General features: G+C 40.6%; 2 protein-coding genes across 8 annotated transcripts in view; one reads left to right on the top strand and one right to left on the bottom strand.

The window, feature by feature from the left end:
• YAF2 (YY1 associated factor 2) overlaps positions 1-584 on the bottom strand; it is an 85574-nt gene extending 84990 nt beyond the window's left edge. For all 7 annotated transcript variants that reach the window (XR_006059335.2, XR_003588817.3, XR_003588816.3 and 4 more), the window contains exon 1: positions 371-584. Coding sequence is in view for 2 of the 7 variants with exons in the window: in XM_027967438.3 (XP_027823239.1) it covers positions 371-396 (26 nt within the window). In the remaining 5 variants the exon portion in view is untranslated. The remainder of the gene's footprint in view (positions 1-370) is intronic.
• LOC132659532 (uncharacterized) lies at positions 395-25635 on the top strand. The gene is made up of 4 exons (XM_060413669.1): positions 395-442; positions 614-1059; positions 2290-2450; positions 24641-25635. Exons 1-3 carry the CDS (start codon positions 395-397, stop codon positions 2405-2407), a joined length of 612 nt encoding a protein of 203 aa, XP_060269652.1. The 3' UTR covers positions 2408-2450; positions 24641-25635.
• The last annotated feature ends 1000 nt before the right edge of the window (positions 25636-26635 follow it).

Genomic DNA, 26635 nt, shown 5'->3' with positions numbered 1-26635 from the left:
CCGCCCCGCCCCCAGCCCCAGTGCCGCGACCCCCGCCCCGCCGGTCCCCGGCGCGCCAGGCTCCCGCTCGGAGGGGGAGGGGAGTCAGGAAGGCGGGGGCGCGAGCGCGGCCGCAGCAGGAGCCGCCGCCGCTGGACACCCGGGGCCGCTGCTGGACACCCAGGGCCGCTGGACACCCGGAGCCGCCGCCATCGCGGCTCCATTGTGGGGCGGCCGGCGCCGGCCCCTCACGCGGCAGCGCTCGCACAGCGGCGGCACCGCCCCCGTTCTCGCCCCGCTGCCCCGGCGGCGAGCGTGGCGGCCGCCCGAAGCCCGGCGCAAGGGCCCCGCCGCCTGCACAGTCCAGGCCCGGGGGCCCGGGCGCTGTTACCTGGTGGGGCTCTTCTTGTCTCCCATGACTTGGCTACAAACGCACGCCGAGAGTCGCCGCCGCAGCCGCTCTGTTTGTCAATAAGGAGGATAATAAGCCGGGCGGAAGCGGGCGGGGGAGGAGGGAGGGAGGGGGTGGGGAAGGCCGCGCCGCCGAGCTCCGGAGCCGCCGCCGGATCCCACGCAGCCTCCAGCTGTCGGGGAAACTCCTGCCTGGGCCACGTGACCCGCGCCAGCCAACCAGCAGCCGCGCCGGAGACTTCAAACGCGGCCAGCGCGGCCCAGCACTCGCGGGGAGTTCGCTGACGGCGGCGTGGGGGTGGCCGCCGCAGCCTCCAACGCCGTCGCCGCCTCTCTGCCCCGAGCCGCCCGCTTCCCTTGGGCGTCCCCCGAGCCTCTCTGTCAGGGTTATCTTCTGCCATCCCGCCCGAAGCCTGGGCCAAGGTGGGCCGGCTTTCGGAGGTCAGCTCGGCTCCGGACCAGAGTGCGCGGCCGCGGTCTCCAGGTAGAACCGCTCTCCGGGCCTGGCGCGTCCGCCCCAGCCCGAAGGATCCCCGGGGGCAGGCGGGAGGCACCAGTGAGCGCCATTGCTAGGTGCTTTAAGCCACTTGGTTTTGTGCACGCGAATGCTCTACCAAGTAAGGATTGTTGCCCTTATTCCGGAGGAAAAGAAACTGAGGCTCGGGAGAGGTTAGGTGATTTCCTCTATATTACATAATTAGAAAAGGATAAAGCTAGGACTCTAACCCTGGTTTAATTGCAGATGCGCTCTTCTCGACTCCCAGGCTTCTACAGTAACTGGTTCAAAAAAAACAATGAAGAAAACACTCATAAGACCTTTTTTCTTCTTTTTAAATAACGAGCTTGCATATGCCGTGAACGTTGTTAAGGAAAGAACACTTTCAGAGAGTGGGATGAATGGAGAGAGTAGCATGGAAACATACGCACTAACATCTGTAAAATAGAGAGCCAGTGGGAATTTGCTGTATGACTCAGGGAACTCAAACCGGGGGTCTGTGACAACCCAGGAGGGTGGGGTAGGTGGAGTGGGAGGAGAGAGGGAGGCTCAAGAAGGAGGGGACATATGTATACCTATGGCAGATCCATGTTGATGTAGGGCAGAAACCAACACAATATTGTAATTATCCTTCAATTAAAAATTAAAAAAAAAAAAAAAACAAAACACTGTCCTCCCAGGTCTGATTACCTCAGCCTACTGGATGCCCTCCTGGACTCTGGCAGTTGCCATCCAACTCGTCTCTCAGCTCCAGCCCCACCTCCTCAACCTATTCAGTAATTCACAACCAGATTAATAATAAAATTCTGGTAACATTCTGTCACCTCGCTGATTAAGAACTTTGCTTAGGCTCTCAGACTTGGCCTAATTAAAATAATTTTTTTTAAAAAAAACACACTCTTTAGCACTATGTGCTGGCACTTTGTAAATCTCTTTACACAAATTTGTGTTTTAAAGGTCTGGAAATTTACACATTTGTACTATGCAAATGTTCTCATCAACTGGCCTAACTACATTTGAAAGACAAGGAATTTAGGGACCAGGTTAAATGTTTTCTTTAATGAACTGGCCAGGTTAGAGCTCAAATATCCTGTCAGTCTTTCACCAAGTCATGTTTTCTTTCTTTTCTTTTTCAATTGAAGTATAGTTGACTTAACATCAATTTCAGGCTGCAGCATAGTGATTCAATATTGTTACAGATTATACTCCCATTATAAGTTATTACAAGATAATGGTTATAATTCTGGGTACTATACAATATATCTTTGTTGCTTATCTATTTTATACATATTAGTTTGTGTCTGTTAATCCCTAATTTGCCCCTCCCTGCTTCCCTCTCCCCTTTGGTAACCACAAGTTGGTTTTTTGTGTGTCTGTTTTCAAGCCTTACTTTTTGGTTTCAGTTTACAGCCATTTCTGAGCTTATTGTACCACGTGTATTTTTGGCAAGCATCGCTTCTTACAATTCATACCTCGATGCAGAAACCCGGGAACTGTAAGGAAGGCACACAAGAGATATAAGGCCTAGTCTTCAATCTCTCAGTAATGCAATGCGTAGGTTTAGGTAAGTCATTTCCTTTTTTCCATCTGTGAAATAAAGGGGTTAAAATTATTATCTCAATTCAAGTTCCTTCTGCTCTAAGGTATTGTGATGTTTTTAAATTCCTCAACTGGATAGACTATCAATGAGATTAACAAAAACTGGCCTACTTGCAAAAGATGGCAAGATGGCAACAACGTATTTTTGAATCAAAAGAAAAGCAAATGGAGCACTCTAGAAATCCCCAGTGCTGCAAATCACCATTTTGCTAGAATACGGCAAACACCATTATGAAACAGTACTTCCCTGGGTGGCTCAAACGGTAAAGAATCTTCCTGCAATGCAAGAGACCTGGATTTGATCCCTGGATCAGGAAGATCATCTGAGAAAGGCATGGCAACTCACTCCAGTGTTCTTGCATGGAGAATCCCATGGACAGGGGAACCCGGCAGGCTACAATCCATGGGCCGCAAAGAGCTGGACACAAGTGAACGACTCACACACACACACACTATGAACTAAACTTCATCTCTGATTCATAAACTCAAGAAATGTAGGAACATTTATTTATTGTCTTCATCATTGCATCTAGGATAGTCTGACACATAGTAGGCAGTCAATAAATATTCTCAGAACAAATACATTCACCTGTGTCACAGTTCTACAATGAGGTATTTTTTTCATACCAAGACTTAGAGCCTGTTATGCTGAAATTTACAACAGCCCTTCAAACTGTACTTTACAGCTTTTCAAAGTAGTCCGTATAAAAGAACCAGAAATTCATTTTCTGGGGAGGACCAAATTGTTGAAGTTTACTAATGATATACCTTTTTAAAATTAATCCCTGGATTCCCTGGCGGTCCAGTGATTAGGACTTCATGCTTCCACTGCAGGCGGTCAAGGTTTGATCCCTGCTCAAAGAACTAAGATTCCAAAAGCCATATGGCGCAGCCAAAAAATTAAAATCTCCCTGGATCATTGATATAATAATATTAATTTCCATTCTGTTATGCTTCCAAGAATGGTGAAGACTGGAGAAGTTACTGAAACTCTGTGTGGGATCCTGCACACAGGATTCTGTTCTCTGTGGAAGTGGATAAAAAAGATTGAGTGCACTGGCTTTAGATCAGAAACTTGACCTTGGATCCCAGAGCCCCCAGGATGTTCTGATGAATTCTAAGCTTATACCATAAGACAAGCATAACAATGACAATAAAAAATATGTATTAAGGTTTTGTATATAGTTATTAGGCAACAGGAGCTAATAACTGAAATGAGTGCCATCTTGCTTATCAACTTGAATTTGAGGGAAAAAATGGTATACATTAGGCAGAAAGCTGGTGATTGCAGCCAGGAAATTAAAAGACGCTTACTCTTTGGAAGAAAAGTTATGACCAACATACATAGCATATTCAAAAGCAGAGATGTTACTTTGCTGACTAAGGTCCATCTAGTCAAGGCTATGGTTTTCCTGTGGTCACGTATGGATGTGAGAGTTGGACTGTGAAGAAGGCTGAGTGCCAAAGAATTGATGCTTTTGAACTGTGGTGTTGGAGAAGACTCTTGAGAGTCCCTTGGACTGCAAGGATATCCAACTAGTCCATTCTGAAGGAGATCAGCCCTGGGATTTCTTTGGAAGGAATGATGCTCAAGCTGAAACTCCAGTACTTTGGCCACCTCATGCGAAGCGTTGACTCATTGGAAAAGACTCTGATGCTGGGAGGGATTGGGGGCAGGAGGAGAAGGGGACGACCCAGGATGAGATGGCTGGATGGCATCACGGACTCGGTGGACGTGAGTCTGAGTGAACTCCAGGATTTGGTGATGGACAGGGAGGCCTGGCATGCTGCGAATTCATGGGGTCGCAAAGAGTCGGACACAACTGAGCGACTGAACTGAACTGAAGCTATAAACCCTCCCTGAAAGAACTCAAAATAAAGTATAACAATAATAAGCTACATCTGTAAAACCAATCATACTTTAAAAGGTTGATAGGTTTTTGTTTAGTTGTCAGTGTATTTTGTTATTTTGTTGGTTATAAAAATTATATGTTACCAGTTGTATTAGCTTCTAGGATGCCAAAACAAAATACCACAGACTAGGTGATTTCGGCAGCAGAAATGTATCTTTTCACAATTCTGGAGGCTGGAAGTCCAAGATCAAGGTGTCGGCGAGGTTGGTTTCTTCTGAGGTCTCTTTCCTTGGCTTTCAGATGGCTGCTTTCTCTCTGTTTCTTCATGTGGTCTTTTCTCTGTGTATGTGTCCTAACCTCATCTTCTCAGGACAGGGAAGCCTGATGGGCTGCCGTCTATGGGGTTGCACAGAGTCGGACACGACTGAAGTGACTTAACAGTAACAGTATGTTGGAATAGGGCCTAACCTAAGGCTTCCCTGGTGGCTCAGAGGTTAAAGCATCTGCCTGCAATGTGGGAGACCTGGGTTCGACCCCTGGGTCGGGAAGATCCCCTGGAGAAGAAAAAGGGAACCCACTCCATCTTGCCTGGAGAATCCCATGGACGGAGAGCCTGGTAGGCTGCAGTCCATGGGGTCGCAAAGAGTCGGACACGACTGAGCGACTTCATTTTCTTTCTTTAAGGACCTCATTTTATCTTAATTACCTCTTTGAAGACCCTATCTTCAAAAACAGTCACATTCTGAGGTACTAGGAGTACTTCAATGTGAATGGCGGGGGCAGTGGGGGGGGCAGAATTCACCCCATAACACTAGTGAAAAAGTTCAGCAAAAATTTTTTTAATTAACACGTCCAGCACATTCTTGTAACACTGCTGGTACAGCCTCACAATCCTCATCTGAAACCCTTAAAGGCTGGATATGTTTCATAAATAATATATTTGGGATTTTCAAAAGTATGTTCCAAATACTGCATAATTACCTAATACTCCACATGACTTCTGAAGCAGTAACCTATAATCAGATGCATTAATGTTTCTGCAAAACATAAATATTCACACTAAGTGGGAAAATAAAGTCTATAAGTTACCTTACATCAGTTCTACTCAAGTTTTACTGCTGAATGATTACAGATCAGGCAAAATGTGAAAATGCTCTCAATTTTCAATGCTTTTTGATTACAGAATTGTGGACAAAGGAGTGTGGATCTGTAAGAATGTGCAGATGAATTCAGATTGAAAAGGTGACCCAGTCTTTCATTTCTAAATGCTCAGTGGTCCTGCCTTGATTTGGTTGCTGAAATTTGCATTAAATTTTACTTTTGGACATAGAAGTACTAAGAGATGCACTCAATAGCATTCTGGGTTGAAGACATAGTCCTTCCTACCCTCACAGTGTTCCAGGAACACAACTTTCCCTTCATAATCAAGATCAATCTCTCCATCCAAAAAAAGCTAATCTGCTGGTTCAGAAGCGTGAGGAGCCCTGAACGTCCATTCGGGTAGTTTCATCTTCCAGTCCAGTAAAAGAACCATTGTTGTGGTCCCTGATAGAAGTATTCCTACCCCAGGAATCAGGATCTCCTGATCTTTAGAGTTTGATGTTAGGGGGATGGAAAGCAAAAACTCTGCAATTGGGTTTTTAGGTATAATAGTGAGAAGAGCCACTCCCCCTTCCACCCTTTTTATTCCACTCTTTAGTCTGGCTATGGGAAGGACTGTACCACATCCTGGGCTCTGATTCAAAGCATGTGCTGCCTTTTAAGATGTGAGATGTGGATGATGAAAGATGGGAGATAAACCACATTTTGGATGTTGTCTTCAAACTGACTGAATCTTGAGTAAGGCACTCCACTGTTCTGTCAGGCCAGGTACTTAATCAGAACCAGCGTTGTACAGAATAGAGTGAAAATAAGTAAGACGTTTTATGAGTCCATGGATGGTGATGCCAGCAGAAGCAGGTAGGGCTATAATATGTGTGTATGTCTATATGTATAATCCAGTAAAAAAATTTCTGTCCTCTTCCATGAGGGAAGTAGTCCAAAGTACTCAACAGATAGCTGGCTTGTCCCTCCAAGAAGGATATCAAATAGAAGACCGAGTGTTGGTTGTGCTGTTAATTAGTTGAGCACTCAGTGGTAATTTGGTAATTCAGCTAATTTGTAGCAAGGCTGCAAGGTCTGCCTTCCTGAGCAGACAATATTGCTGAGCCCGTGCAGAGCCTCAATTTCAAGACATATGACCATTTTACACATGGATCCATTAAGAAAGCATTGGGGTGGCTGTGGACAGTGGCTTATAGACATCAAGAGAGCATCACTTTGTCCACCTGATTATTGAAAGCCTTCTCTTCAAGTGATACCCTTTGATAAATATTTGCACGGAACAAATATCTTTACACCCTGTCTGTGTTCTGCGAGAGCCATTCATATACCTCTTCCCCAGACCTTCTTGTATCAATATTCCAATCTTGTCTTCTTCGAGTCCCTGACAATCCAGTCCAAATGTTAGCAAGTGCTGGTGAATCACTGAAGATCCATATTTCTGATCGTGTTTCAGTCCAGATAACGTGGGCATTCAAATGTGTTGCTCTCAATTATGCTCATTAGAAGAATTTCTCCTCTGTTACTGCTCTCCAGAACTATCTCTCCACTGGAACTATAATGATGCAATCATGTGCCTGTATGCCAGCAAATCATGAAGAATCATTTGGAAACCAGTGCTGGATTTGTTATCTTCCTCCTGGATAAACCAGTGATAAGAAACTCCCGCAAGGCCAGAAGTATAGGTTGAAGGAGAGGAAGAATCACTGTTGAAGGACTCCTCATGCAATTACTTGTATCTTTCATCTTTGTTCAAATCCAATATCTTATTTGATAATAGATTTCTGCCAAGCACACTCAACCTTATCATTTGGTGGTCCAAATAACACTCATTTCGTAAAAGAAAGCTCAGTTACTATGATCACTTGATGTTCTATGGTTAGGCATTCAGTCTCTACCCACAACTAAATGGCAAGATAGGAGCTCTTTCTAAAAAGAAGAATTATCTGAAATAGAGAACATGGATTTTTTTCCAAAGCCCTAGCGATCTGCACTGTGACTTCCCTTTGGTGCAAAGGATATCTACTTACCTCATAATAGGGTCAATTTTAATATGCACAGCTATTTGAGTATTAAATATAAATATTACCATTCTTAATGATTTTTTGTTAAAAATCTTTCTGTTGGGGACTTCCCTGGCACTCCAGTGGTTAGGATTCAATGCTTCCATTACAGACGGTGTATGTGCAAATCCTTATCAGGGAATTAAGATCCCACAAGCCATGTGGTATGGCAAAAAATATTTTTTGTTAAAAATGTATGCTTTGGTTTTCTGGTCTTCTTCAGTTTTCTGTTTTGGCTTCTATTATTCTCATTAACTTATGTTCATTTCTCCTTCACTTTGCTATTGTGTTTTTTCTTTTTGTTTTCCTTCTTTTGTTTTCTGCAGATATTGCCTTTTCAAGTTTTCCTCTTTCATTTTAGTTTTCTATTGACATACTTTCTTCTTTTAAGGTTTCCTATTATTCTTTACCAACTCCACTTTTATCTCTGTATTTTCTTATCAATTCTATTAGTGCCATTTAAGGTTTTAACACAAGACTCTGGGATAGGTTTTTTATATTTTTCCTTATTGATCTTACTGAAATTTTTTGGAAAAATTTATAGCCTATGAAAAATTTCCCTCATAGCTCAGTTGGTAAAGAATCCACCTGCAATGCAGTTGACCCTAGTTCGATTCCTGAGTTGGGAAGATCCACTGGAGAAGGGATAGGCTACCCACTCCAGTATTCTGGCCTGGAGAATTCCATGGACTAGTCCATGGGGTCACAAAGAGTCGGACATGACTGAGTGACTTTTATTTTTCACTTCCACAGTCTATGAGAATATTTAATATGGTGTGGTTGGATTAGCTGTTGAGAAGGACGTGAATTTGATATTCCTAGAAATCAGAGGGTTCAAAACTGACATAATCTTTGTGCATGCATGTTTAGTTGCTCAGTTGTGTCCAACTCTCTGCAGCCCCATGGATTGTAGCCCACCAGGCTCCCCCTGTCCATGGGATTCTCCAGACAAGAGTACCGGAGTGGGTAGCCATTCACTTCCCCAGGGGATCAAACCTGGGTCTCCTGCATTTGTAGGCAGATTCTCTACTGTCTAAGCCATCAGGGAAGCCCAACTGCAGTCATACTACATCACTAACTCTGTTAGGTGCCTTCACACATCTTTACCTTCAATATGAGAGGAGTGCAAGGAAAGCAACTCCATGTGCATATCCGATAGCCAAGCAAATTAATGGCATTGTATTTATTATAAAAAGGATCATGGTAATAAACTCCACAGTTGTAAAGACTTCATCCTTAATTATATATTACGTAATTTTATAGAATTTCCATATAAAATACAGTAATTATGGAGCTACACTTAGAAACTCTAGTATAAAGTCAAATATATTTTAACTATGTTTTATTAACATGTTTGACCCAAAGAAGTCTACTGTAAACTATCTGAAAATTTTATTAAGTACCCCAAATCTTTCTGCCAATAACATAAACATAACTGAAACATTACTAGTGAAAGTAATATTTCCCTGAGATATAATCTTAGAGACAGATGTTTAAGGAGAATTTTCAATCTGTTGTCACATATAGCTTCATAAGAAAATGAATTAGCATTAGTTTTTGCAATAGTATGAATAAAACTCCAGCCATTCTTGCAATGATTTCTTGCAGCAAACACATTGCCACTTAAATAGTACATTTCATTAGCACATTATATTCTTGAAAAAAAAGTATATCGGTAATATATTAAAGTAACATATTTTAGAAGTTACCTATTGCTTGACATTTCTCAGATTAAATGTATATTTTTAAAATATTTTTTTGGTTACACTGAGTCTTCACTGCTGTAGGCTTTCTCTAGTTGCAGCGAGTAGGGGCCACTCTTCTTTGTGGCGTGCATGCTTCTCATTGCGGTGGCTTCTCTCGTTTCAGAGCACAGGCTTTAGGCGAGGGCGCTTTGGTAGTTGTGGCACACTGCCTCAGTAGTAGTGTGTGTGCTTAGTTGCTCCATGGCATGGGGAATCTTCCCAGACCAGTGATAAAATCCATGTCCCCTGCATTGGCAGGTGAATTCTTAACCACTGTACCACCAGGGAAGTAAAGATTAAATATATTTTCAAATTTTAATGTGAATAAATGTTGGCAATAAGCAAAACAAAACCATTTGCTTAACCAACACTTAATGACATTATCTACCCAGCCAGTTTGCTTGGATTCAAATTCTGGCTCTGAAACTCAGTAGCTGTGTTACCTTAAATTTACCTAACCTGTCCCCCAGGTTTTACATTTATGAAGTAGAGTTAATAATATTAGATATTTATAGGATTATAATGCAGATTAAACAAGTCGATTGTCAACAGTCCCTTAGAAAGGATGTATGTGTATATGTTAGTAACTCAGTTGTGTCCAGGTCTTTGCAACCCCATGGACTGTAGCCCACCAGGCTCCTCTGTCCATGGAATTCTGCAGGCAAGAATACTGGAGTGAGGAGACATTCTTTTCTCCAGGCTATCTTCCTGACTCAAGGATTGACATTCTTCACTGTCTGAGCCACCAGGAAACCCTCTTAGAAAGAATGCTATTAATATTCTTTTGAGGTACCTTAGCAGAATGGCTAGAGCCAGACTAACAGTTGCTTATCCTAGCTCTACAATTTACTGCTGCCTGCATAACATTGGACAAGTTATTTAACCTTTTTGTACCTGAGTTTCCTCATCTATAAAATGGTAATTATGCTAATACTTGCCTCATAGAATTACTGTGGGCTGATATATGTAAAGTTCTGTGCTGAGTACACAGTAGACTCAATATGAACATTTCCTTTCACCATCAGCCTTTGCCCTGAAAGCCAGTGAGGCTTGAAAGCCTTAAAAACGTGGTGAATTTTCAGGCAGTCCATCCTCCCTGGGCTCACTGAAGACCCCTGTGTGGTAACCAGGTCAAACAGCAGGATTTCTTCTGTTCAGGGTTCCCTGTGCCCTTCCAGGCAACTAGAAGTTGATAGATAATAAAAATTATCCACCTTTTGGATTAAAACAAGGAGAGAAGTATACAATCAGCTGAAGGTTGTAAGATATTTGACTCGGTTCTGGTTTTCCTACACTGGAACTGCTTTTTATCTAGCTGTTTGTTGGTATCTAAATATATCTATCATTAGGCTTCTCTGGTCCTCAGTTTCCTTACTTGTAAAATGAGAGGATTGTACTCAAAAATCTCTCATGTCCCTTTCAGGTATAAAATTCTAGCATTCCATCCACACATGGAGTCTTAGTTGCTATTTGAATCAAGTCCATAGCTCAAATACCTCTCACTGTTGGTAGCAGCTGCCTAAACACTTGGTCTCTACAAATCCTATAATTTCTTATTGTTATGGAGAAAAATTACCAAAGTTAATTGGAATGTTTATCATGATATGTATTTCCATGACTAAATTGCTATAAAACTCATGAACTACTTTGAAATAACAGAATTTTATAGGTTTGAAAGTTTCTAAAGTCCTTCCAAGCATAAATTTTAAGCTTAACTGAGGATATGTATATGTATATCTGTGTATATATATATGTATACACATATCCTCAGTTATATCCTCATTTCAAACACACATATATGTTCTCCCTACAGTTAATACATTTACAAATGCTAGATGTCATCATTTTAAAAAAGCAATCTTGTCTTAACTTGTTTTAACAAAAGAACTTTGTAACAGTTTATGAAGATAGAAATCTCTGATTATTTAAAAAGCATATAGAATCCTTGATTCTAAACTGACATCAAAGCATTTCTGTGTGATAAGATGTCCAAGTAAGATTTCACGTATATGATGTCATGCCAGTTGCTAGAAGGATAAGCAGCTTTACTTTGATGGTTTTGAGTTTCCACATTTGCTTTTAGCTCCCCTAGTAGAGGTACCCCTCACCCCCAGATAAATGTCTCTGATGTTTTTAGACAGCAAGGCTTTTTTCCCACTGCCTTTTCAGTTTTATCAGATAGCAGAATGACTCATCTGTTGGCAAAATTTGTTCATCTGTTTTTGTCTATTACCATATAATATAGGAGTTAATTCTAGAGTATTCTTTAAAATATGGCTTGGGTTTATCATCACAGTGAAATATAGTGATCCATTTACCAATGTATGTTTGAAAGACAGTTTTTGGTGCAAAATACTGCAAAATCACTTTGTCATTGTCATGCCTGGTAAAAGGTTTACATTAATTAGCACATCTCACAAATGGTGCAGTATTTGTGTTCATATTTTTATATTTCTTGATCGTATATTCAGTGTTTCACTAATCACCTTGATTGATCTGCAGGATTACTTTTTCCTCAAGTTTTATTGAAACATAATTGACATACAGCATTATAAGTTTAAGGTGTACAGCCAAATGATTTGACTTACATATATCATGAAATGATTATCTCAGTAAATTAAGTGAAAATTCATCATGTAATATAGATGCAAAATTAAACAAATAGAAAAGCTTTATTCCTTGTAATGAGAACTCAGGATTTACACTAACAACTTTCTTGTAAATATACAGCAGGGTTAATTATGTTGTACATTACATTCCTTGCATTGTTTATCTTGTAACTGAATGTTTGTACCTTTTGACAGCCTTCCAATTCTGCCTCCCTCTACCCCTCCAACCTCTGATAAACAGAAATATGATCTTTTTTCCTATGAGTTTTTTGCTTGTTTGTTTTAGAAGTATAACTGACCTACAACACTGTTAGATACTGGTATACAACTTAGTGATTTGATATTTCTATGCATTTCAAAATTAACAGCATGATAAGTCTAGTTACCACCTATCACCAACCAAAAATGTTATTTAATTATTCACTATATTCCCCATACTGTACCTTGCATACCTGTGTGTGCTTAGTCACTCAGTCATGTCTGACTCTTTGTGACCCCGTAGAATATAGCCCACCAGGCTCCTCTGTCCATGGGATTTTCCAGGCAAGAATACTGGAGTGGGTTGCTGCCGGAAGCCAGCGTGAGGAACTCCGCCTGTGGCAAAGGTCATGAGGAAGGAAGCTCGGCATATGCAAAGGCGGATCGAGCCTCAGGAGACCCCTGTTCCCGAGCATCTACCCCCAAAACCAGAGTCTGCCTACTTTACTGCTTCATGCTCTCACCTACACCTCTGACTTTACGGGGGGCTGTCCCCACCACCTCTCTCAGAGAAGGAGTTAACGTGCAGCTCCAGTCAATAAAAATTCCTGGGCGTGACAAGAGTGCTTCAACTTACAAACTCTTCTGAAGGCTCTCTAGCCTGCCTGAACAGGTTCGTCTGGCCACATGTGATTATTTATAGCCTCCCAACCGTGAGAGGCACAAGATGCTTTAAACTTTCTAAATACAGATTCTTTTGAGAAGTTAGAAATTATTAGTATAGTGGGTTGGTTAGAAATTATACTGGTGAAGGGTTTTCATTTGTTGGGCCAATATTTGCTGCTAAGTCTCCATATTCCTTGCCCTTATACACACTAATGAATATAACTAGCATATAGGAGAAATAAGTATTAACCTTTGATATTAATCATGTTAAACCTTAGGCTAAGTAAATTCCTTTCTTAATTGTAACCCATTATACCCTCACCCTATAGGAATGCAATTTTGTCTGGTACCTTCAGAGGGTGGCACCTGGTTTAAGAAAAAATCACCCCTGGATAAAATTAAGTTTTCTGGGTGACTGACCATTAATCAGAAAGGGCCATAAAATGTCAGCAGGCCTCATGGCCAGATGATGTAAAACCCCTAAGACCTTTGAATACATTTATATGAAGCACCTGATTTTGACAAGGGTCAGGTCTGCTGACCCCACATGACTCTGTATTCTATCTCTATGTGTAACAAAAAGTATATAGTATATAAGCAAACCTGAAAATAAAGAAAACAGATCAGTTTCTGGAAAGACTGATTCCCCCATGTCGTTCTTTCTTGTTCTCCGTTTTTCTGGCTGAATTCCCATCTGGAGCGTGGAGGCTCGCCATGTCTACTTACTTGCTCTGGCTTCTGAGACCCACGCAAGAGAGAGCCCAAGGCGGGGCACCCTCCGCTATTCAAGCGGGCGCCAGTGGCCTACGTAGATGGTGCAAATTTCCTTGTCTTGGAGTTTTATTGGTTTTCCATGTAAACCAAGTTATTCAGCCTCTTTTTCTCCACTAATTTTCTTACTACACTATTCTTTTCTAATCTCTCTTTATATTTCTAATTAAATAGCTTTTTCCTAAGACGCCGACTCCATCTCCCCTTCGAATTACCCTGGATCCACCGGGGCTGGACCCCAGCAGGTTGCCATTTCCTTCTCCAGGGGATCTTCCTGATCCAGGGATTGAACCGGGATCTCCTGCATTGCATGCAGACTCTTTACCATCTGAGTCACCAGGGAAGCCTGTACATTTTATTTACTTTATATATGAAAGTTTGTACCTCTCAATCTCTCTCACCTATTTTTCTTCTCCCTCCACTGCCCTCTTCTCTGGCAACTACCTGTTTGTTCTCTGTATCAATGAGTCTGTTGCTATTTGGTTGTGTTTGTTCATCTTTTTTTTTTTTTTTTAGATTCCACATGTAAGTAAAATCATACAGTATTTTTCTTTCTCTGTCTGACTTATTTCACTTGGCATAATACCCACCCTACAGGTCCATCCATGTTGTTATAAATGGCTAGGCTTCTTTTTATGGCAGATTATGGTCAAAGCTGTGGTTTTTCCAGTAGTCACATACAAATGTGAGAGTTGGACCATACAGAAGGCTGAGTGCTGAAGAACTGATGTTTGTGAACTGTAGAGCTGGAGAAGACTCTTGAGAGTCGCTGGGACAGGAAGGAGATCAAACCAGTCAACCCTAAAGGAAATCAACCCTGAATATTCATTGGAGGGACTGATGCTGAAGCTGAAGCTCCAATACTTTGGCTCCCTGATGTGAAAAGCCAACTCTTTGGAAAAGACCCTGATGCTGGGAAAGATTGAGGGCAGAAGGAGAAGGGGATGACAGAGGATGAGATGGTTGGATAGCATCACTGACTCAATGGACATAAATCTGAGCAAACTCCAGGAGATAGTGAAGGACAGGGAAGCCCGGCATGCTGCAGTCCATGAGGTCACAAAGAGTTTGAAATAACCGAGCAACTGACCAACAAGTCCATTGTGTGTGTGTAGATAGATAGATATCTTACATATTATTTATCCATTCATTTGTTGTGGATACTTTGTTTTCTTCCACATCTTGACCAATGTAAATAATGCTGCTGTGAATATTGGGATGATGTATCTTTTTGAATTAGTTTTCTTTCTTTTTTTTTTTTTTCTGGGTAAATAGCCAGACATGGAACTGCTAGATCATATAGTAATTCTATTTTTAATCTTTTGAGGAATATCTTTAGTATTTTTCATAATGGCTACACTAATTTACATTTCCACCAACTGTGCACAAGGATGTCCTTTTTTCTACATCCTTGCTAACACTTATTTGTTGTCTTTTTGATAATAGTCATTCTGATAGGTGTGCCATGATATTTGTGGTTTTGATTTGCATTTCCTTGATGGATGATATTGAGTATCTTTTCATGTGTTTGTTGACCATCTATATGTCTTCTTTGGAAAAGTTTATTCATGTCCTCTGACTGTTTTTTAGTTGGGTTGGCTTTTTGATGTTGAGTTGTATGTGTTCTTTGTATATTTTGGATATTAGCCTTTTATCAAATGTATCATTTGCAAATATCTTCTCCCATGCAGTAGGTGGCCTTTCTGTTTTGTTAATAGTTTCCTTTGCTGCGGAACAGGCTTTTTAGTTTGATGCAGTCCTATTTGTTTATTTTTGCTTTTGTTCTCATGTCTCAGAAGGTATATCCGAAAAATATTTTTGCCAAGACCAATATCAAAGATTTTACTCCCTATATTTCCCTCTAGAAATCTTAAGGCTTCAGGTCTCACCTTTAAGTCTCTAATTCATTTGGAGTGAACTCTTGTGTGTGGTGTGAAAAAGCAATCCAGATTGATTCTTTTGCATGTAGCTGTGCAGTTTTCCCAGCACTATTTACTAAAGAGGGTGTCTTTTCACCATTGTACATGCTTGATCCTTTGCTGTAGATTAATTGTCTGTGTAAATGTGGGTTTATTTCTGAGCTCTAATAAGCTTGTTTTTGTTTGTTTTTGTACCAGTGTTTGTTTTGTGCCAATACCACACTGTTTTGATTACTTTGGCTTTGTAGTATATTTTGAAATCCAGGAGCATACTGTCTCCAGCTTTTTCTTTCTCAAGATTGTTTTGCCTATTCAGGGTCTTTTGTGTTTCTGTACAAATTTTAGAATTATTTGTTCTAGTTCCACAAAATATGCCAAAAATATTTTGATAGAGATTGCACCGAATCTGTAGATTGCTCTGAGTAGTACAGCAACTATTTTAACAATATTAATTCTTCCAGTCCATGAACACAGTAGATCTCCCTATCTGTTTGTGGCATCTTCAGTTTGACACAGTGTCAGCCTTCATCAACTTCTTATAGTTTTCTGAGTGCAGATCTTTTACCTCTTTAGATAGATTTAATCCTACGTATTTTATTCTTTTCAATGTAGTTGTAAATTAAATTATTTTCTTAATTTCTCTTTCTGACAGTTCATTGTTAGTGCATAGAAGCACAACACATTTCTATATATTGACTTTGTAACCTGAAACTTTGCCAGATTCCTTGAGAAGTTCCAGCAGCTTTTGATGGCATCACTAGAATTTTCCATGTATAGTACCATTTCAAACAGTGACAGTTTTACTTCTTCCTTTCCAATTTAGATTCCTTTTATTTTTCTTGTCTGACTGTCATGGCTAAGACTTCCAAAACTATGTTGAATAAAAGAAGTGAGAGTAGGCATCCTTGTCTTATTCCTGGTCTTAGAGGAAATGCTTTCAGCTTTCACCATGAAGTATATGTCAGCTGGGGGTTGATCTTTATTATGTTGAAGTATGTTCCCACTTTGTTGAGAGTTTTTATCATAAATGGATGTTGAATTTTGTCAAATGCTTCCTCCACATGTATTGAGATGATCATATAATTTTTATTCTTAAATTTGTTAATATGCTATATCACGTGATTGATTGGCAGATATTGATCCATCCTTGCAACCGTTGGATAAATCCCACTCGATTTTAGTATATGACTCTTTTGCTGTATATTGAAAACAGTTTGTTAAGACTTTGCTGAGAAATTTTACGTCTATGTTCATCAGTCTTATTGGTCTGTATTTTCTCTTTTGTGTGTTATCTTTGTCTGGTTTTGGTATCAGGGTGATGCTGTCCACATAGAACGAGTTTGGAAGCATTTATTCCTCTGAAAATTTTGAAATATTTTGAGAAAGATAGGTGTTAACTGTTTTCAACTGCTTTTAACATATTTTACATCTTTTTGGTTTGTGTATCTCTTAACTACTTATAGTAGATATAGATGATTTTTACTAATTTTGTCTTTTTTACCTTCCTTCTAGTTTTATACATGATTGATCTACTACCTTTACTGTGTATTTGCCTTTAGTAGTGCAATTTATTTTTCCTTTCATAATTTTCATATTTCTAGTGTGGCCTTTTATTTTCCACTTAGAGAAGTTCCTTTAACATTTTTCATAAAGCCAGATTTGTGGTGCCAAACTCTTTTAGATTTTGCTTGTTTGTAAAACTTTTCATCTCCTTCAAATCTGAATCAAAACGTTGCTGGGTGGAGCCCTTTTGGTTGTAGATTTTTACCTTTATGCCACTCCCTTCTGGCCTGCAGATTTTTTGCTGGAAAAAAATCCCATAGCTTTATAGGGATTTCCTTGTACATCAGTTCAGTTCAGTTCAGTCGCTCAGTCGTGTCCAACTCTGCAACCCCATGAATCGCAGCACACCAGGCCTCCTTGTCCATCACCAACTCCCGGAGTTCACTCAGATTCACGTCCATCCAGTCAGTGATACCATCCAGCCATCTCATCCCCTTCTCCTGCCCCCAATCCCTCCCAGCATCAAAATCATTTCCAATGAGTCAACTCTTCGCATGAGATGCCCAAAGTACTGGAGTTTCAGCTTTAGCATCATTCCTTCCAAAGAAACCCCAGGGCTGATCTCCTTCAGAATGGACTAGTTGGATCTCCTTGCAGTCCAAGGAACTCTCAAGAGTCTTCTCCAACACCACAGTTCAAAAGCATCAATTCTTCAGCGCTCAGACTTCTTCACAGTCCAGCTCTCACATCCATACATGACCACAGGAAAAACCATAGCCTTCACTAGACAGACCTTAGTCGGCAAAGTAATGTCTCTGCTTTTGAATATGCTATCTAGGTTGGTCATAACTTTTCTTCCAAGGAGTAAGCGTCTTTTAATATCATGGCTGCAGTCCCCATCTGCAGTGATTTTGGAGCCCAAAAAAATAAAATCTGATAAGGTTTCCACTGTTTCCGCATCTATTTCCCATGAAGTGATGGCACCAGATGCCATGATCTTCATTTTCTGAATGTTGAACTTTAAGCCAACTTTTTCACTCTCCTCTTTCACTTTCATCAAGAGGCTTTTTAGTTCCTCTTCACCACCCATAAGAGTGGTGTCATCTGCTTATCTGAGGTTATTGATATTTCTCCCGGCAATCTTGATTCCAGCCTGTGCTTCTTCCGGTCCAGTGTTTCTCATGATGTACTCTGCATAGAAGTTAAATAAGCAGGGTGGCAATATACAGCCTTGACGGACTCCTTTTCCTATTTGGAACCAGTCTGTTGTTCCATGTCCAGTTCTAACTGTTGCTTCCTGACCTGCATACAGATTTCTCAAGAGGCAGGTCAGGTGGTTTAGTATTCCCATCTCTCAGAATCTTCCACAGTTTATTGTGATCCACACAGTCAAAGGCTTTGGCATAGTCAATAAAATAGAAATAAATGTTTTTCTGGAACTCTCTTGCTTTTTCCATGATCCAGCGGATGTTGGCAATTTGATCTCTGGTTCCTCTGCCTTTTCTAAAACCAGCTTGAACATCAGGAAGCTCACAGTTCATGTATTGCTGAAGCCTGGCTTGGAGAATTTTGAGCATTACTTTACTAGCATGTGAGATGAGTGCAATTGTGCGGTAGTTTGAACATTCTTTGGCATTTCCTTTCTTTGGGATTGGAATGAAAACTAACCTTTTCCAGTCCTGTGGCCACTGCTGAGTTTTCCAAATTTGCTGGCATTATTGAGTGCAGCAGTTTCACAGCATCATAACTTGTTGCTTTTCCCTTGTTTGCATCCATGCGCGATCATGTCCAACACTTTGTGACCACATGAACTATAACTCGCCAAGCTCCTCTCTCCATGGAATTTTCAAGGAAAAAATACTGGAATAGGCAGACTTTTCCTACTTCAGGAGATCTTCTTGACCTAAGGATGTTACCCAAGTCTGTTTCATTTCCTGCATTGACAGGTGGATTCTTTACTGCTGCACCGCCTGGGAATTACCTGCTTTTCCCTTGCAAATTTTATTTCTCTCTTTATTTTTCATTTTTGCCATTTTAATTGCAACATGTCTTGATGTGGTTCTCTTTAGCTGTATCCTCTTTGGGACTCTCTGTTTCCTGTACCTGGATGTCTAATACCTTTCCTAGGTTAGAGGCATTTTCAGCTGGTATGTCCTCAAATATGATTTCTGTTGCTTTCTCCCTCTCTTCTCTTTCTGGGACCCGTATAATATGAATGTTTTGCTTGATGCTGTCTGAAAGGTTTCTTAAACTGTCCTCATTTTTTAAATTCTTTTTCCTGTTCATCTTGAGTGCCTTCCACTGTTCTATCTTCCAGGTCACTGATCCATTCCTCTGTTTCATTTTAATCTACTGCTGACTCCCCTTAGTGTATCTTTTAGTTCAGGTACTATATTCTTCAGCTCTGTTTGGTTCTTTTTTGTATTATCTGTTTGGTTACCAGGGCCTAACTTGTGCAGATGCTACAGGCCACTCATGGGCAAGGCCATGTCCTATCATGGCTGTCTGCATGACCAGGGGAATCCTGGTTCTGGTGCCAGCCCACTGGTGGGCAAGGCCAGGTCACAAGGTAGCTGGTTTTAGGGCCAGGGATTGTAGAGCTAAAGTTGGCCTCTGGTAGATGGAACCACATACGGGAGCAGCTATCTTGGGATCCCAAGGTATCTTAGAACCAATGTCAGCCTGCTGGCAGGTGAAGTGCAGTCCATGCAATCCCAGAATTGTGCCAGCCTCCTGGTAGGGTGCTGGGTCTTGATGTTTCTGGCTCTAGGACCGCAGTTATCCCAGGACTGGCGTTGGTTCCCCTGTGGGTGGGGTTGGGGCTTAGAAGATCCTGGGGCTGGCTGCAGCCTGCTGGTGGGTGAGCTGAGTCCTGACATGGCTGACTGTGAGGCCACAGTGGTCCCGAAACTAGTGCCCACTCCTTGGTTGGGGTGGTAAGATCTCAGGACTAATGTTGGCCCACTTATGGGTGCAGCTGGGTCCCAGGGTCTCTGGCTGTGGGGCCTGGGTCTCCTAGATCTGGTGTTATCCCTCAGGTGGGCAGTGCTCTGTTAGATGGCTGGTTATGATGCCTGGGTCCAAGGGCTAGTGCTAGCCCACTGGTGGGTGGCACCAGATCCTGGGCCCTCTGGGAGATAAGATCGGGTCCCCAGGGCAACTGGGGACTCAGGAGGTCCTAAGACAGCTGGCCTGCTGGTGAGTATGGCTGTGTCCCTCCCCCACTAGCTGCTTGGCTTGTGGGTGTTCCAAGACTAGTGCTGACTAGCGGGGGCCAGGTTCCAACGCTAATAAGATAGAGAGTAAATTCCAGAATGGCTCTTCCTACCACCAGTGTCCTGATGGTAGGATGTGTGTGTGTGGTCAGTCATGTCTGGCTCTTTGCAGTCCTCTGGACTGTAACCTGCCAGAGTCCTCTGTCCATGGAATTTTCCAGGCAAGAAAACTGGAGTGGGTAACTATTCCTTCTCTAGGGCATCTTCCTGACCTAGGGATTGAACCCACATCTCCTGAGTGTCTTGCTTTGGCAGATGGCTTCTTTACCACTGCACCACCTGGGAAGCCCAATGGTAGGATGTTTCTCGCAATGGGTGCTGCCAGCATCTGTGTCCCCAGGGTGAGTCCCAGTTATCTCTTACTCTCTGTGATACTCTCTGATATCAATATCAGTATCTCCAATATCAACAAGTTTATCTGACCAAGGTTCCTTTCAAATTACTGCCTCTGCTCTACATCTCAGATCATGTGAATTTGTACATACCCTTTAAGAGTGGAGTCTTTATTTCCCACAACCCTCTATCTCTCTTGAATATAAGTCCTGCTGGCCTTCAAAGTTCTAGGGACTTGTCTTCATGGTGCAGAATCCCAGGCAAGGGAGATTGATGTGGGGCTCTGACCTCTTTCTCCTTGGGGAGAACCCCTGAAATTGTAATTGTCCTTCAATTTGTGGGTTGTATACCTGGGGGTATGAATTTGATGGCGCTGTATCTCCACTCCTCCCATTCATCTTGCTTTTGTTCCTTCTTTATATGTTTAGTTGTAGAAGACGTTTTCTGATAGTCTTCCAATTTTTATGAGCCATAGTTGCTCTGGAAATAGATGTAATTTTGGTGTGCTATGGGAGGACCTGAGATCAGGGTCTTCCTGATCAGAGATCAGGACTCTGCCATCTTGGCCACTCTCCCCTCCAGGATTATTAAATTAACTACATTTTTCATTATTAAATGTGTGTTTTCTTCTTAAAAAAATGTATTTCAGTTTTATACAATAAAATTCACTCTATTTTGAGTTTTGACTAATACATACAGTCACCTAACTCCCCTAGTAGGCAAGATGTAGTTAACAGTTTCATGGCTGAAAACTTTCCTTCATTCAGTCCCTATATAATCAAACTTATCCTCATCCTCTAACTCCTGGCAATTACTGATCTGTTCTCCACCTTTTCTAGCCTTTTTTAGCATGTTGTAGAGATGGAATCATACAGACAGATGTATGTAGCTTTTCCAGCCCAGCTTCTTTCACTTAGAATAACGAGTTTGAGATTCATCAGTGCTGTTCTTTGTGTCAATGGTTTTCATTCCTTGTTTTGCTGAGTAGAATTCCCGAGTTGTTTATCCATTCTCTAGTATAAGGACATTGAGTTATTTCCAAGTCTGGTGCTTATGAATAATCCTGCTATAAACATTTGCATACAAGGTTTTATGTGAGTATGAATTTTTATTGCTCTTGAGTAAATACTTAAGACTGGGATTGCTGGGTCACATGGCATTTTATGTTCAAATTTATAAGAAACTGCCAAACATCTTCTCAAAGTTCTGTACCATTTTACATTCTCACCAGCTATGTATGAGAGTTCTAGGTGCTTCAAGTATACATCAGCACTTGGTATTATCAGTCTTTTTTTTTTTTTTAAACTACAGCCATTCTTTAGAGTATACAACAGCATCTCGTTGTTTTCAATTTGTATTTCCTTTATGATAAACAATGTTGAGCACTTTTTTCATGGACTTATTAGGCATTTACACGTCTTTGGTGAAGTGTCTGTTCAAAATTTTGCTCATTTTTTAAATGCAATTATTTCTTGTTATTAAGCTTTTCAAATTTTTTTGTTAAATATATATGATATTTAACTTTTTAAGCCATTCACAATTATATAATTTACTGGTGTTAAATACAATCACAATGTTGTATAACCATCACCATTATCTATATCCAGCAGTTTTTCGTTATCCCTGTTAGTAGAAATTTAGGCATGAGCAAGGAATTGTGGTCTATCTGAAAGGAATGCAAGCCGATCTCTAAATCCCAAGACATACCCAGGAGAGCTCACAGATATACTGCAAACTAACCACAGGGTCTTCTCTAACTCTAGCACATACATTCTAAGGACACAGTGGATACAAACTAACCACAGGGGTTTCATCAAGTGTCTTAGGCAGCTAGGAGCCAATTCAGTTCAGTTCAGTCCCTCAGTCATGTCCTGACTCTTTGTGACCCCATGGACTGCAGCTCACCAGGCCTCCCTGTCCATCACCAACTCCCAGAGTTTACCCAAACTCATGTCCATTGAGTCGGTGATGCCATCCAACCATCTCATCCTCTGTCGTCCCCTTCTCCTCCTGCCCTCAATCTTTCTCAGCATCAGTATCTTTTCAAATGAGTCAGCTCTTCGCATCAGGTGGCCAAAGAGCTGGAGTTTCAGCTTCATCATCAGTCTTTTCAATGAACACCCAGGACTGATCTCCTTTAGGATGGACTGGTTGGATCTCCTTGCAGTCCAAGGGACTCTCAAGAGTCTTCTCCAACACCACAGTTCAAAAGCATCAATTCTTCGGCACTCAGCTTTCTTTACAATCCAACTCTCACATCCATACATGACCACTGGAAAACCATAGCCTTGACTAGACAGACCTTTGTTGGCAAAGTAATGTCTCTGCTTTTGAATATGCTATCTAGGTTGGTCATAACTTTCCTTCCAAGGAGTAAGTGTCTTTTAATTTCATGGCTGCAGTCACCATCTGCAGTGATTTTGGAGGCCCCCAAAATAAAGTCTGATAATGTTTCCACTGTTTCCCCATCTATTTCTCATGAAGTGATGGGACCAGATGCCACTATCTTAGTTTTCTGAATGTTGAGCTTTAAGACAACTTTTTCAAGCTCCTCTTTCACTTTCATCAAGAGGCTCTTTAGTTCTTCACTTTTTGCCATAAGGTTGGTGTCATCTGCATATCTGAGGTGATTGATATTTTTCCCAGCAATCTTGATTCCAGCTTGTGCTTTATCCAGCTCAGCATTTCTCATGATATACTCTGCATATAAGTTAAATAGGCAGGGTGACAATATACAGCCTTGACGTACTCCTTTCCCAATTTGGAACCAGTCTGTGGTTCCATGTCCAGTTCTAACTGTTGCTTCCTGACCTGCATACATTAAACGTTCATAAATATTCTACACATATGTAGATCTGATTACAACAGACTGAATCACAGGAAGACATACACAGAGGGCCTGTTATATAAGTAGCAATTTTCAGTTGGCCTTGAACATATGCCTATTTGCATCCCCTTTCTTGACTGGTGGTGAGTATAAGCACTATTGTACACAGGGCACAACCAACAAAAGGAGATGGAAAGTATAAAAGGGTGAAAGCCAAGAGGGATTGGGAGGAGGACAACTTCTTTGAGGTCAGCCCGCTCCCATGTCTTGGGAATGTCTAAGAAAAGATCTGTGTGCTTGAACTGAACTGAACTGAGCTGTAAGTTGTGTGTTGTTTTAAACCTTGTAGTCTATTATTCCAAATGTTTGTAGTGTTGAGACAAGAACCAAGGAAGAGAAACAAACCAACCTGACATCCCCAACAAAAGTTGTGTATCCATTAAACACTAACACCCCTGTTCTCCTTGTTCCCCCTAGTCCCTAGTAACCTTTATTCTTCTTTTTGTCTCTGTTGACTTTCTTATTCTAAGGGCTTCATATAAATGAATGTTTGTCCTTCTGTGTCTGGCTTATTTCTCTAAGCGTAGTGTTTTAAAGTCCATCCATGTTGTACCATATATCAAAATTTCATTCCTTTTTATGACTGAATAATATTCTGTTATATCTAATTATTGTCTTTAAGTGGAAGCTAATCTAAACTTAATGTATGACAATTTGCAGTGGGATATACAAAGTGCTTACCTAGTGTTGTAAGTTACTTGACAAAAAGGCAAATACTATTACTTTTGATTAGTTTTTTAACAATGAAATAACACTTTAACTTTCAGTGTTTGTAATATTTTAAACTACAGTGTACTAGGTACAATTTTTTTTCATTTCCTTTAACATTTATAACTGACACTTTTTAATATTTTGACAAATTTTTTCCAGGGTCAAAGAATAATAATTTTCCCCATTAATTATTAAAGTTATTTAATTGACACTACCACCCATGCAAGGCAAGGACTGCCTATAATGGAGAATAGTACCTACTTCAGGAAAAATTAATTTTGATACAACTGAATAGTTGAGCTATTTTGGAAATAATCTCCATAAAGAAGTGCTAAGTATACTATTTCTTCTCCCCATTTATTCTTTTTTTTTTAAGTTTTAATACTGTAAACCTTTCATTGCGTAGACTGTTTTTTTTTTTTAATAAAAATTTGTTCTTGGTGGCAAAAATCTTATTCTATGTGTAAAGCATATGTATACCTACAATATATAAACAGATATGTATTTCTTTTATTTCCCAGGTGGCACAGTGGTAAAGAATCCGCCTGATAATGCCGGAGACAAAAAAGTGTGGGTTCGATCCCTGGGTTGGAAAGATCCCCTGGAAGAGGACATGGCAACCCACTCCAGTATTCTTGCCTGAAAAATGCTATGGACAGAGGAGCCTGATAGACTACAGCTCATGAGGTCACAGAGTCAGACACACCTGAGCACTCATGTACATTGCGTGTAAAGAGCTCTTGTTATGTTCTGTTTACAAGTTCTTTGTCAGGTATGTAAATTGCAAATATTTTCTTCCAGTCTGTTGTTTATCTTTCATTTTCTTTGAGGTTTTTCAGAGGAAAAGAATTTTTAATTTTGTTGAAATCCAATATATAAATATTTTAAGGACTATGATTTGGATGTTATACCTAAGAACTGTTTGTCTAACCCAGTGTCACAGAGATTTCCTCCTATGCATTCCTCTAATGGTTTAAATTTTTACTTTTGGACTATGATCCATTTTAAGCAAAATTTTATATAAAGTGTGAAGTATGAATCAAATTTATATTTTACATGTGGATTCAACTTTTCTAGCACAATTTGTTGAAAAAACTAACCTTTCTCCATTGAATTGCTTTTGTACCACTTTCAAAAATTAATTGACCATATCTTTGAGGATTTAATTATGTACTCTCTATATTCCATTGATCTATATGTCTATCCTTTAGCCAAAACCATGCTATCTTGATTACTATGAATTTATAGTAAATCTTGAAATCAGGACTTCTTTTTCAAAATTGTTCTGGCTATCCTAGCTCCTTTGCCTTTATATAAAAATTCTGGAATCAACTTGCTCATATCTACAAGAAATCCTGCTGAGATTTTTATTGGGATGAGGGTGAATCTACAGATTAATTGGCAAGCCCTGACATCTTAACATGTGTGCTTACTTTGGGATGCAACTATCTGATTCCAAATTTCTGCAACAAATCTTTCATGTCTTTTAAATAAAATTTGACTTTGTCATATCTTAGCTAACCTAATACAGATATTTAAAATGAAGCTTTTTCTGTAGCAAATGTTGCCAGGTGATTTTATGTTGTAATAGATTACTCTCAGCTATTAACCTTTAGTGACACAAAGCTATGGTCACTTTTTATTTATTGTTTTAGTTATCCTATTATTATTAAAATGGTGATTTTTTTCTTTGATTTTTGTAACCATTTAAATTTTACATCAGGTAAAGTCTTATTGATTTATTGTGGTAAAATATACATAACATAAAATTTACCATTTTAATCATTTTTAAGTTCAGTAACATTAGGTACATTAACAGTCTTGTGCAACCATCACTACCATCCACCTCCAGAACTTTATCATTTTTTTAGACTGAAAGTCTGTACCATTAAATAATAACTCCCCTTTCCCCCCTGCCTCCTACCCAGCCTCTGGCAACCACTGTTCCACTTTCTGTCTCTGCATTTGACTGCTCTAGGTACCTCATGAAAGTGGAATCACACTCTCTAACTGCCCTTTTGTGAGGGCAGTGTGCCCTTTTGTGGCTTATTTTACTTAGCGTAATGTTTTCAAGGCTCATCCATGTTGTAGCATATGTCAGAATTTCCTTCCTTTTTCCCCCCTTTAAAGTAATCAGTTTGTTTATTTTTGGCTCTGCTGGTGCTTTGTATCTTCTCACCAGCTTTTCTCCACTTGGGACTTGCAGAAGCTGCTCTTTGTTGTGGGACACAGGCTTCTCTTGTTGCAGAGCATGGGCTCTAGAGCTGGGCTTCAGCAGTGTGGTCCATCGGCTTAGTTGCCCCATGGAATCTTCCTGGACCAGGGATTGACTCCATGACCCCTTCACTGGCAGGCTGATTCCTATCACTGGACCACCAGGGAAGTCCTTTTTAAGACTGAAATATACATATTACTGGCTTCCCAGGTGGCTCAGTGGTAAGGAATCTGCTTGCCAGTGCAGGAGACATAGGTTTGATCCCTGGGTTGGGAAGAGCCCCTGGAGGAGAGAATGGCAA

This window comes from Ovis aries, chromosome 3 (genome assembly GCF_016772045.2).
Source record: "Ovis aries strain OAR_USU_Benz2616 breed Rambouillet chromosome 3, ARS-UI_Ramb_v3.0, whole genome shotgun sequence".
Lineage (NCBI taxonomy): Eukaryota > Metazoa > Chordata > Mammalia > Artiodactyla > Bovidae > Ovis > Ovis aries.
Note: the sequence above shows the minus strand (reverse complement) of the source record. Positions and strands in the feature narration are given on the sequence as shown.

Excerpts from the sequence above, each read along its gene's own strand:
- LOC132659532 (XM_060413669.1), top strand. The coding sequence starts at position 395 with ATGACTTGGCTACAAACGCACGCCGAGAGTCGCCGCCGCAGCCGCTCT. Across the intron at positions 443-613 it reads GTCGCCGCCGCAGCCGCTCT|CAGCCGCGCCGGAGACTTCA; the intron begins GTTTGTCAATAA and ends CCAGCCAACCAG. Across the intron at positions 1,060-2,289 it reads GAAACTGAGGCTCGGGAGAG|TTTACAGCCATTTCTGAGCT; the intron begins GTTAGGTGATTT and ends TTTTGGTTTCAG.